This window comes from Vitis vinifera, chromosome 4 (genome assembly GCF_030704535.1).
Source record: "Vitis vinifera cultivar Pinot Noir 40024 chromosome 4, ASM3070453v1".
NCBI classification, from domain to species: Eukaryota; Viridiplantae; Streptophyta; class Magnoliopsida; order Vitales; family Vitaceae; genus Vitis; species Vitis vinifera.
Window position 1 is genome coordinate 22,762,125 of NC_081808.1, and position 12,691 is coordinate 22,774,815.

At 33.0% G+C, this 12,691-nt stretch overlaps 1 protein-coding gene across 2 annotated transcripts in view; it reads left to right on the forward strand.

Moving 5' to 3' along the window:
• LOC100248745 (phosphoinositide phosphatase SAC6) overlaps nt 1-12,691 on the forward strand; it is a 39,254-nt gene that overhangs the window by 8,016 nt on the left and 18,547 nt on the right. For both annotated transcript variants that reach the window (XM_059736508.1, XM_059736509.1), the window contains 6 exons: nt 2,345-2,451; nt 3,773-3,859; nt 3,984-4,061; nt 4,783-4,853; nt 4,940-5,038; nt 10,466-10,565. In XM_059736508.1, coding sequence (XP_059592491.1) covers nt 2,345-2,451; nt 3,773-3,859; nt 3,984-4,061; nt 4,783-4,853; nt 4,940-5,038; nt 10,466-10,565 — 542 coding nt within the window. The remainder of the gene's footprint in view (nt 1-2,344; nt 2,452-3,772; nt 3,860-3,983; nt 4,062-4,782; nt 4,854-4,939; nt 5,039-10,465; nt 10,566-12,691) is intronic.

Below are 12,691 nucleotides of genomic sequence, written 5' to 3' on the forward strand. Positions count from 1 at the left end.
TAGTTCCCGCATGGGGGGGGAAACATGGTAAATCTTGCACCAGTATTGTAGTTTTAACATGAGGGAAGTAATTGATTGGGTAGGGATGATCATCAACATTGGCCAAATTGGCTACAGGGAAAGCATGATGAGGCAATTTTGGTAATAGGATGGATTATAATTCATCCCACAGAAGTGACATTTTTTCACTAGCAGAATTGTATCATTTATGTAGGGGATAGTGGAGCTGTGATTGGGTTCCATATGGAACATTGGTTTGGAAAGAAATTAAGATGTTGAAGTCTTTCCATTATACTGCTATGATATGATCTTGCTATAGCCAGCATTTGCTTTAGAAGGATAAATAAGGTTTTACTTGCATTCATAACCTGGCCAAATAGATTAAACATGCTCTATATTTCTAGTATGGAAGAAAGACCTACATGCAAAAACTATGAATTTTCCAAATAGTGTCTTGGTCATGGTTTTGTATATTTGAATTAGGGAAGGAGAAGTGGGGTTGTATATTTTATACAAATTGATAAGGAAAATGTGTTCTAGAACAAGGTTCAAAATTTCAACCTAGATCAATACATCTCGACAAAGTTGTATCTGCCTCAAGTCATGCCTTGCTATGACCATGCCTGCTATTTCACCAATAAATGAGTTTAATATTTTGTGACTCGTAAAAGGGTTCTGTTGAATTGGAGTTCACTTAGTAGTCTTATTTGCTTGATGACTTAGAGATGATGCTAAGACTAAGTAATTGGGTAATGAAGAAGGCAATGATGTTAGAGAGATTGACGGTGGAGAGGAGAAGAAGAAAAGCTATGGAAATGCAGTCAGTACCCTGAGGTTTGGGTCCCATGGAGAGTCCTAAGAGCTTGGCCATGGAAGGTTCCTCAGTCATAAAAAAGAAAAAAGAAAAAAGGAAAAGAGGAAGATTAGAAGAGGAGAGACAGAGGAGAACATTTAAGATCCTCCATTTTCATCTTCATCCATGGCTGATTTATCTTAAGTTCAAACTTTAGAGAGTAAATGGAGAGATGAATTTGTACATCCATGGCTGATTTGTCTTTGATTGAGAGATGGAATGACTATTTATGCAGAGAATGGAATGGGTATTTAACAGTTATTTGGGAAATGGGTGATGGGTATTTGATTGGAATTTGGGTTATTAATGATGGATATTCATGTTTAAATGGATAGTGGATATTTGGATTTATATGAAACAAATAGGATGTAGATATTGATATAAAAATTGGAAATGGATATATAGCTATAAAAAACATGTTTATTTTTTAAATATGTTGATCCAAATAAAACAAAATTAATATTTAATTTTTTTTATTTTACAATTCTTTTATTTTGAGCATTTTTGATAGGAAAAATAATGTTAATTGTTTTAAAGATAATCTTTTTAAAATGGTTGTATTTTTTAACAGTTGAAAATATATTTTAAAAATTTTAAAATACATTTTGTTAGAAAAAGTTGTTATCAAGAACAAATTGCTTTCTATTATTCATCATCTTTCATTTTTTGAAAATAACAAAAATCATTTAGCATGATGTGATTAAATAAAAAAGATTTTTAATTCTTAATATTTTCATAGACAATTTCCAATGCATATTTTTATCACTATTTAAACAACTTCGATATAATAAAAGTTTATTTTATTAGCTTTTAGTCTATGTAATAGTATTCATTTTTGTGATAATTTTCATTGTTTTTAAAATTTTTTTGAGCTTTTGACTAGAACATTTTGCATAGTATTTGATACTTATGTTAGATGCTGAGATCAATTCGCATCAAGACTAGCTGGCTCGATGACCGATATCGTGACTTTGAAACATGTTTTGGAAGAAACTCCTATGACGAGGTTTGAGATGATGGGATTTATGACCCTAAAATAACAAACCAAAACCTTATTGGTTTGATATATTTTCCAACAGCTTTTCCTGACTCACCACTAAGTTTCCATATCAAAGAACTCAAAGGCAGATATTTAACTAAGAAAGGAGCAGAAAAGTTGAAGTATGTTGTTCACACTGCTATTTATCCAGCACAGTGGGATTCAATTTCCTTTATATTGCAGCTTTTAGGTGTTGCATTTTCCCCCCCTTTTGTATGTACTTTGTTATGCTTATTGATGAGGAGATATCATTGTTTCTTATTGTTCCTTGTAAATTTTTTATGAACAAGATACTTCATTAGTTTTGATAACCTACTTTCCCTAACACAATATGCCCCATTAGAGAACACACTCAAACCAGCTTTAGGTTCTAAACTGTAATTTCAAATGATAGTTTTTTCTCATTTTTTTCATGTATATATTGTTAATAATAAGGTTGTATTTCTTGGAAGGCACTCGGATGTGGAGGAGGGGAGCTGATTCTGATGGGTATGTTGCAAATTTTGTGGAAAGTGAGCAAATTGTACAGTTGAATGGATACACAGCATCATTCGTACAGGTATATGCCTTTTTGCATATATGTAATTATGCTATGGGCCATTATTGTTCACTTTTTCATTTTCTAATAAGAAATACCAAAGCTGAAACAGTCTAAATATTCAAAAGAGTACTTTAAGTTTAGAATTTGGATATTGAATGTGTCACTGACCTGAGATACATTTGATAGAGGTGCCATAGGAAAAATTAGTGTTATGATCGCATGAGTGCCTTTGGTGACCGACTGATGGACAAATAAGAGGAATGACTCTGTTTCATAGAGCAATTTATGGGTTAATTTCACTCACCTTCCTTGGGATTTGAACTAAATATGCTTAGCCACCATTAGTTTGAAATTTGGTTAAATACCTCTCCTAACCTTTCATTTGTTAAATTCCATTTACCACCACTTCGACTCAAAGTAAGGGAGGTATTTGATGAAATTTGAAACTAATGGTGGCTAATGGCCCAAACCTCAGGGGAGGTGAATGAAATTAACCTTGCAATTTATAAGTTGATGTAAGGAATTCCAACGTAATCAACAAGTACATAAAATAAAGTATATGAAAAAGAATAGTGATTCTCCAATAAAAAGGGAGTGGCTGTATTTCTGTATAAATAATAATATATCTAAAATTTGCCTAGCAAAAGGGGATTCCATGAGCAAGTGATTTGAAGTGAAGGGAATGAGAATCCCTTTATTTGGAACATTATAAAATTCCACTTTTTAGATGGTTATATTAAGTTTCAATGAGTTTATGGGAGTAATGGTGGGGATGATGGATAAAAAGAAAAGAAGAACCTCTCTACATTACTAAAAACATAGTGTCTCAAGCATTGTTTGGGCTTCTTAATGTTCTCCTGAGACCCAAACCAGGCATTTATAGACACCACCCCACTCCCCAAACCAAACAAAAGAAAAAAAAATAAAAATCTCTCCTCCAATTTCTCCTCTGAATCCAACCTAAGTTTTTTTGTTCAGATTGCTAAAAGTAGCAATGAGAAAAACCTGCTGGATTTTTCAAATTTGTAGTAAACTAAACTTGACCCATTTAAAAAATGATTATAAAAGGTTAGATCCTGTTTGATAGACCATAAATGTGAGATGAAAACTACTCTTGTTGCCATTCTCAGATGATCCACTTTTTTGCAGCAATATTGTAGACCATATCCCTTCTATATCTGAAACCCAAATTCCAAGAGGAGTCTTATGCATCAATGTTAAGGGACAAAGTCTTATAAAGATTAAAAATTGAACGTCTGTGTTAGCTTAAGTGGATAACTGATATGGACTTACATCACATTTAGTACACATATGAAATCCTTTTGGTTTCATTTTGCAGGTTCGGGGGTCTATTCCATTACTTTGGGAGCAAATTGTTGATTTGACATATAAACCTAAGTTCGAGATTGTGAAACTTGACGAAGCAGTGAGTGTTGTTGTTATCTCTTCTTTTCATGGGAGTGATTTATTGTTCACTTTATGTTTCTTACACTTTAATTGGCTACTTTTCCTATATTTTAATTGGCTACTGCAATGAACACTTTCTGCAGCCTCGAGTAGCTGAACGACATTTTTTGGATTTAAGAAAAAAATATGGGAGTGTTTTAGCTGTTGATCTTGTCAATCAGGTACATATCCTTTTGTTTTTTTCATGCCTTCTGGTTTTACAGAATAACACATCTGATTTTGTTATCTTGAAGGCTATGTTGCACCTCTACATGGTCACTTGATGAACTTTTATGTGTGTGATGTATCTTGCTGTGAGCACAAAGACATCTGTGGTAGTGTGACATCAACATTCTTTTATAAGAATCCTGATTGATAACATCTTACTATGTAATGTGCTAAGCTATATGCTGCTGGTTATTTGGTTTGTAAACTAGTGCTTATGTTGACTCCTGGTTACCATAGTAAAAAATTCAGGTTTGGAAACTATTATCACTGGATATAATTTAGATTCAGTAAATGGCAAAATGCTTTGATAAACTTTGGGGCCATTGGGGCCATTGGGAAGGTAAAAGTCATCCAAGATTGTAAAAGTTGAGATGGTATGGAAAATTTCAAGAAAGATTTTGAGTGTAGATAAAGCAAAAAATATTGTGGAAAGGAGCACATAGGATCACTCTCAAGGTTCTGGAGTTTTGACAGAACCAAGAATGACTTTTTAATATGATTGTGCTAAATTAGGCAAAAATTTTCCAATCTTTTTATCTCAGTTGGTGTGCATATATTTTCTGTGGGTTGTTCATGTGTCATGTGGATCATCCTACACTTACTAGTGACCTACTACTAACAAGTTATTGTAGTATTTGAGCTATTCATTCTTAAACCACCTTTATCTTTTAACAGCATGGAAGTGAAGGACGCTTAAGTGAAAAGTTCGCCAGTGCAATGCAGCATATTGTTAATGATGATGTAAGGTACAACGTCCCCTCCTGTAACCTTTATTTTATTTTATTTCTCTAAGTTGCTTTCCTTCTTCACCGAGATCTACTGATTGTTGTAGATATCTGCACTTTGATTTTCATCGAATTTGTGGGCATGTTCACTTTGAGCGCCTCTCCATCCTTTATGATCAGATTGTCGATTTCCTCACCAAAAACAGGTATTGTCTCTTTTCAAATGGCTAAAAGTATTTAAGCTAGGCTTGATAAATGTATTTGAAGATTCTTTGCTTGAACTGTTCATGTCCAGATAATTTTACGCATTGAATACCAACTTTTCTTTACCTCTGACTTTCTGCTTTATCTATTAAAGGTTATGTTGCTTTTTGGTAGGGAGGATACTAAGCATAGGTAGCATGTTAAGAGTTTGTTAGAAAAGATTTTGTGCATTGGTATACTTTGTAACTAGGGAGGATGCAGACATGTTGGTGTGTTTTTGACAACCTCCAAAACATGTTGTGCTGTATATAACTATGGACATAGACATGGGTGTTGGGAAATGGAACCCAACCTATGTTATGACCAAAATTTCATAAGTAGGAGTGTCATCTTTACTTGTCTCATATTTGGGATTCTAACATAAATAGTTTGTGGTTGGATTAACTTTCGCTCCTAGAAAATAGTTTGTGGTTGAATGATGTTTCTTTCTCACATCATTAGGGTTGCAAACAAGAACTACAAACTCCTTACAAGAGATGTGAACAATGACATTTTGCACATAGAAAACTTATTTTTCTTTCCCCCTTAAATTCAACTTGAATACTGGTAAATGAGTAAGAAAACCTCTTTTAATAATATTTGGGCCATCTTGCTTTGACTGCCTTGCATTATTGTTCATTGGCTGCAATCACCAAAAATTGTTAAGAATAACCTGAAAATTCATGTTGGATTGGGTACTAGATGAATTATGTATATTTATGTATGTATTTTGTTCTCTAATGTATGAAGATGCATATATTGCAAAGCAACCACTGATCTCATCCTTGATTACAGGGTTTAATTAGCTGTCATCGACTAGTCTAAGACTATTTTAGGAATTTTTTGATTTAGTCAACTTTGTAATTAGGTTGACAAATATTTCTACCACTGATTTAGGAAGTTAATATTTTTTTCCTTTCTTAGATTATTTCTTCTATATAAAGATGTATACTCTATTGTGAATAGTGTAACATTTTTGCAGTCGGTTTCTAAACCGATATGGTATTAAAGCAAGAAGTCTAACACTGTCAAGATCCATAGTCTTTATTGCTTAGCCATATACAACCTTCATTGCTGTAACTTGTTTAATTTTTCTTTTCAAAGCAGCCTTTGTTGTTGACTCTTTCATTCTTCCCATGCCATGCACAAAAATCTTGTTTTTAGATGTCTTTGTCTTATTTTGCTTATCACTGTTCTTCTGTATTTGCATTCAGCAAATATGGTTGATCAGAATTCTACCCAAAATCCTGTAAACAACTCTAGCCTATAGAAAGTCTCAAAGGGGAGCAAGTGCTTCCAACCCCTGATTCTTCCTTTTCCACCAATGCTACTACTAAGGCTGGAGGAAGTCCTCAAAATACTGAGAAGAAGCTTCATTTACAAAGGAACAACTTGTTCTTTTACACAAGATCATGAGAAAAATGAGGTGACCTCCAATCCTACTTCTTATGCATTAGCCCAATATGGAATTCTTGGTAAGTGTCTCTTTTCAACCACTATTTTAAATTCAAGCTCATGGATCATTGATTCAAAAGCCACCAATCACATGTTGAAAGACTCAAAACTGTTTTATTTCTTACGACTGATATTCTAGTAATCAAAAGGTCCAAGTTACTAATGGATTATTTCTTACTGTTCATGGTAAAGGAAATGTCTATATATCACTAGAAATCACTGTTTTTTTTGTTCATGTGCCAAAAATGTCATATAATTTGTTGTCAGTTAATAATCTCTCAAAAACCAGCGATTGTTCTGTAATTTTCTATCCTAACTATTGTGTTTTTCCTACCGAATCTCAAGGAAGGGCAATGCTAAAGAGAAGAATGAACTTTACTACCTAGATATTGAGAAAAAGGAGACTCCTCAAGCTTATCAAATGAAGGGAGTTCATAAAAAGGGAACCTTAGAAGACTACTAATTGTCACATGAAAGATTAGGGTAGCCCAATTTCCATTACATGAGGAATTGATAATAGTTTAGAGTTTGGACCAACAACAGTTTTGTAATTTTCTTTCTTAACTACTATATTTTTAATAACCAAATCTTGGGGAAGATGATCGACAATGCTAAAGAGAAGAATGAATTATACTACCTAGATACCGAGAAGAAGGAGACACCTCAAGCTTATCAAATCAAGGGAGTTTAGAAAAAAGGAACCTTTGAAGACTACGGGTTATTACATGAAAGATTAGGGCATCTCGATTTCCATTACATAAGGAAATTGTATCTACATCTTGGTAATAGTATAGATTTTTCCTAACTTTGAGTGTGAAATTTGTGAGTTGGCTAAAAATCAAAGGGCTCAATACCGCATTAGTGGTAAAAGAAGTGAAATTCCTTTCTTGGTTGTACATACTGATGTTTGGGGACCCTCAAGGGTGACTTATATTTTTGGTGCTAAATGGTTCCTTAGTCTTATTGATGACGTTAGTAGGATTACTTGGATCCACTTACTAAAGGATAAATTTGAAACTATTGCCACAATTTAGAATTTTTCCTAATGGTCCAAACATAATTTAACATCAAGAGGCATATTATTAGATCTGATAATGGTGGGAAATACTTCAATGAAGTACTTGGAATTTTGTTTTGTTTTTTTGGAAAAGAGTGTTATTCATCAATCAAGTGGTGCAGACACTCCCTAACAAAATGGAGTGGCATAACATAGAAATAAACATCTTCTTGGGGTAGCTTGAGCCTTAATGTTTGATAGAAACATTCCAAAACATTTTTGGGGAGATGCAGTTTTGAATCTTTTGATAGCAGCCTACCTTATTAATAGGATGCCTTCAAAGGTTCTTAATTTTCAAACTCTCATTGGAACGTTGAAAGAATGCTATCCTCACCTATCTGTATTTAGTTCCTTACCACTGGAAGTCTTTGGAAGTACTCTCTTTGTTCATGTCCCTAGCAAAGACAAATTTAATTTTAACCTGAAAACTGTTAAGTGCAATGTCCCTGGATATTCTCTAAACCAAAAGGGGTACAAGAGTTACCATCTAATAACTGATAGGAAATTTGTTATAATGGATGAGAGCTTTTTTGAATAGCAACTGCATTATACAAAGATTGACCTTCAAGGGTAGCAAATAGAAGCAGAAGATTAGTCACATGATTGGCCAGTTCCATTTATAACACTAGTTTGGAGTATTCCATAAAAGGGGGAGAACTTGAAGAATTCCTTGGAGACCACTCACAATGATAAGACAATGGAGATACAAGTGTATACTAGAAGACCTTGGAATAAATCTAGGTTGGTGGAAGGCCCTAATTCTTCAAGACAAAACAAATCATCAACTTTAAATGAAGGTATGGTTTCTATGCCCTCCAATCTTGCTCCAAATTCTAGTCCTCTCTTTGCTACTAATCTTGATATACCTATAGCAATCCGTAAGGGTGTTAGGTGTTGCATCAAACATTCTTTGTCAGAGTTTGTTTCTTATCATAGGATTGTAGAGACCTATAAGGCATTTACCTCTCATATAACTTTGAAGTCAATTCTAAAGAATGTTGAAAAAGCTCTTGCTAACCCAAAGTGGAAGAAAACTATAGATGAAGTGACGAAGGCTTTAAAGAAGAATGGGAGACTTGGGATATTGTGGATTTACCCAAAGAAAGCTCTCAGTGACATGCAAATGGTTTTTTCAATTAGAAACAAGGCGGATAGTCTGTGAAAAGATGTAAGGTGTGGCTTGTGGCCAAAGGGTACACATAGACCTATGGTATAAACCACTAAGATGAATTCTATTAGAATTCTACTCTCTTATGGCTAATTACAATTGGCTATTACAATAATTTGATGTTAAGAATGCCTTCTTACATGGAAATCTATGGAAATCTAGAAAAAGAGATCTACATGGACCTTCCACTTGGTTTGGAGAGAATAATGGAAGGAAGTGCAAATTGAAAAATCCCTATACGACTTGAAACAATCACCTAGAGCATTGTTTGAAAGATCTACTCAATCAATCTTGAAGTTTGGTTTTCATCAAAGTCAAGTACATCAAACTTGTTTTTTTAGAAGATCATCCACAAGGAAGCTGACTATGCTTACTATGTAGATGATAACATTATAACAGGTGATTATAGTGAGAGGAAATTCAGAAATAAAAGGTTAAGTTAGCTAAAGATTTCAAATTTAAGGATCTGGGTACTTTATGTTATTTTTTGAGAATCACAGTGACCAAGTCAAAAAAACTGTGATTCTCATATGTCTTGGATCTTCTCACAGAAACTGGAATGCTTGAATGCAAGCCTACAAAAAATCCTATTGATCTGAACCACAAGTTCAGCGCAGTTACAAATGGTGCTCCAATGGATAAAGAAAGGTACCAAAGACATGTGAGAAGATTAACTTATGGGGAGATTAATCTATCTTTTCCCACATTAGACTTGATATTGCTTACTCTGTAAGTGTGCTTAGGTAGTTCATGAACTCTCCTTTAAAACCTCACATGGAAGCACTCAAAAGAATATTGCAATATATAAAAGCTACTCTTGGAAGAGGATTGCTATTTTCTTAAAATGGTCATATGGACGTGAACTCTAATTACGGTGGATTTATAATCAACAAAAGATCCACCTCTGGCTATTGTACTCTTATTGGAGGTAACTTAGTAACTTGGAGGAGTAAGATGCAACCTGTGGTGGCTAGGTCAAGTGTGGAAGTTGAATATGGGGCCACAACACTTGGAATCTGTGAGCTGATATGGATAAAGAACTTATTGAGGGAGTTGTAGATAGAATCAAAGGGTCCTCTAAAGCTATATTGTGATTACTAGGTAGCTATAATCATTGCACTAAATATGGTGCAACATGATAGAACATAACATATCAAGATAAACATACACTTCATGAAAGAGAAAATTGCTAGTGGAATGATCTGTACATTGTTCCTTCTTCCAAGTTGCAACTAGTAGATGTCTTCACTAACGGGGATCCAAGGTTCAACTTAATGATCAATAAGCTAGGAATGAAGAATATTTGGAACCAACTTGAAGGGGAGTGTTGGAAATCAACTACGGATCTCAACCTTGATTCCAAGGGTTAATTAGTTGCCTTTGACTAGTCTAAGACTACTTTAGGAAGTTTTTGATTTAATCAACTTTTTGACAAGTATTTCTAGCATTGATTTTGGAAGTTTATGTTTTTTCCTTTCTTAGATTATTTCTTATATATAAAGATGTAAACTCTACTGGGATTAATGTACTATTTTTTCTATTGGATTCTAAACCGATAGCATATACTTGTTCTCTAAATTCACTTATCAAGAAAAAGAAAAGTTTATTTTTTGATGATCGAGTGAAGCAAGATCCTTTATTTGTTGTAACTTAATTATGTTTTAGTTTTTATTTCTTGTTTTGCCTTTTTACTTTGTTTGATATTGGTAGGTACCTTTTGTTGAATGAAAAAGGTGAGAAAGTTGAGGAACAACTCGGAGTTGTAAGGACCAACTGTATTGATTGCTTAGACCGTACAAATGTTACCCAGGTATGTTATTATCAATCTATTTGGTATTCTTTGGTCTAGGTTCTTGCTAACACAGTGGAATAGATGGCAACAAATATTTTTTGTTTTTAGATTCAAGTCTATAGGGGGTTATGAGAAATCTTATTGTAATTTTCTTATGATGAATTATTTTGTTGAAGTTAAAAAATATTTGTAAAGCATTTAAAATACTTAAAAGAGTCATAGATTTGGTCAACCTGATGGTAGGACCATAAGGCTCAATCCCAACAAATTGACCTCACAGAATCTTAACCAAGGTGGACAGTGTTGGCCTCAAATTTTTACCTATCAAAAAAAAAAAAAAAAAAAAGATTTGGTCAACCTGCCAAAAATAAGCCATTTTCTTTTCGTTTGTTCTATTTTCTTTCTTTGTTGTCAACAAATATAATTTTCCTCTTGTAAGCATGTATCACAAGCAAGACATATGCTTTTATTGCTTTTGTTATTGTAGTGTAAGCTTATGGTACTTTCTATTGTTTTTTTTTTAAATCAATTTTCAAAATTTAGTTTGAAATCAATGTGAAAATGTTTATTGTTGCTTTTTATTGTGAATTGTCTTGTATTCTTGTTTTTATAGAACCTCTTAAGTCCAAGAGAGAAAAGGTTTGGGTTTATCTCAAATTCTATGAGTTTGTCTATAGAATACCTTATTGAATTGTACAGATAAAATACTATCCATAAAAAAAAGAAAAAAAAAAAGAAAAAAAAAGAAGAAAAAATTAGCGATTGGAATTCTTTGGGCCTTAATTTCTATAGGATTTGGAGATACGTTGAACTCTTCAATTTAGATGACAAGAAAAGAGAATGACAATCACATCTTGTTCCATGGTGGTAGGGTAAAAAGAATGTGGAATTGTCTATTAGTAAATTTTGGTTTGAAGTGGGTGTTTCTAGATTCAATGAAGAATCTCCCCTTTGGGTGGAAGTTTAAAAGCTTGGATAAGAGAAAGAAGATTGGGCATATTCCCTTATGCTTATTTTGATACATGTGGAAAGAGCATAATAGAAGGATTTTCAGTGAAGAAAATTTGTCAGATCATAAATTTAAGGTCCTTAAATCTATACTTCAGTTCCTCTGTGTTTAATTGGGTATGGAGAAATACACATGTTGGATTTCTTAGATAGCCTTAAGAGTCTGTTTCGCATTGTTTTAAAAAAACATTTTTAGCTTAAAGAGACTTGTTGAAAAAAAATTAGGTGTTTGACAAAATTTAGGAAACATTTTAAAAAATTTGAAAAGTCACTTATAGTGTTTTTTAGAGAAACACTTGATAAGTGATTCTCTTAAAAATACTTCTAGAGAAAACACTTCCACTAAAAACACTTTGAGTAGAAACACTACCAAACACACTCTTAATTGTGGATAGTTAGGTCTTTAGGAAGGCTATTTTATGTAGTTGCATCTTGTTTTGCTTTATATGACACTTTTTTATGCTACATGTGTACATGGGGTGTGCCTTCTTTTTGTTATCCACTATTTAATATGTCCTTTGTTTGGCTATGAAAAAACAATAGAAGACAAAAAGGAGTGAAAATAAAATGACAAGTATTAGGAAAACTAAAGAGATCATGATAATCAAAGCTCATTTAGGGTAGAAGGTGTGGGATCCACAATTGTAGAACCTAATGAAGATTTAGTCAAGAGAGATAAAAGAGTTGTCTCTAGGGATGCAACCTAGGTAGGTTCAATCCAATCTAATCTGAATTCAACCTGATTTTGGGCAAGCTTGGGCAGCCTTTTTCGCAATTTGGGTTGGGCTTAGGCAAAAAAAAGCTAACCCAAATTGAATTTGAGTTGGCTTTGGGTTGGGATGTTGGGCAACCCAAATCCAACCCAAACTTGATCATTCCAATTTTATTGGATGTTTATGAGTATTTAATAATTATAGTTAGATACTTTCGGAAAAAAATAAATTACATCATTATATTTATTTTATTTATATTATAAATAATTAAACTTTTTACTATATTATTTAATTAATGATAATGTTAATTAACTTTAAGAATCTACTTAATACTTAAAATAGTTTATTTTATATAAAAATAGATAGATTAACTTCTTATCTATTAAAATTTAAATAGTTTATCTTGTATCAAATTGTTGTTTT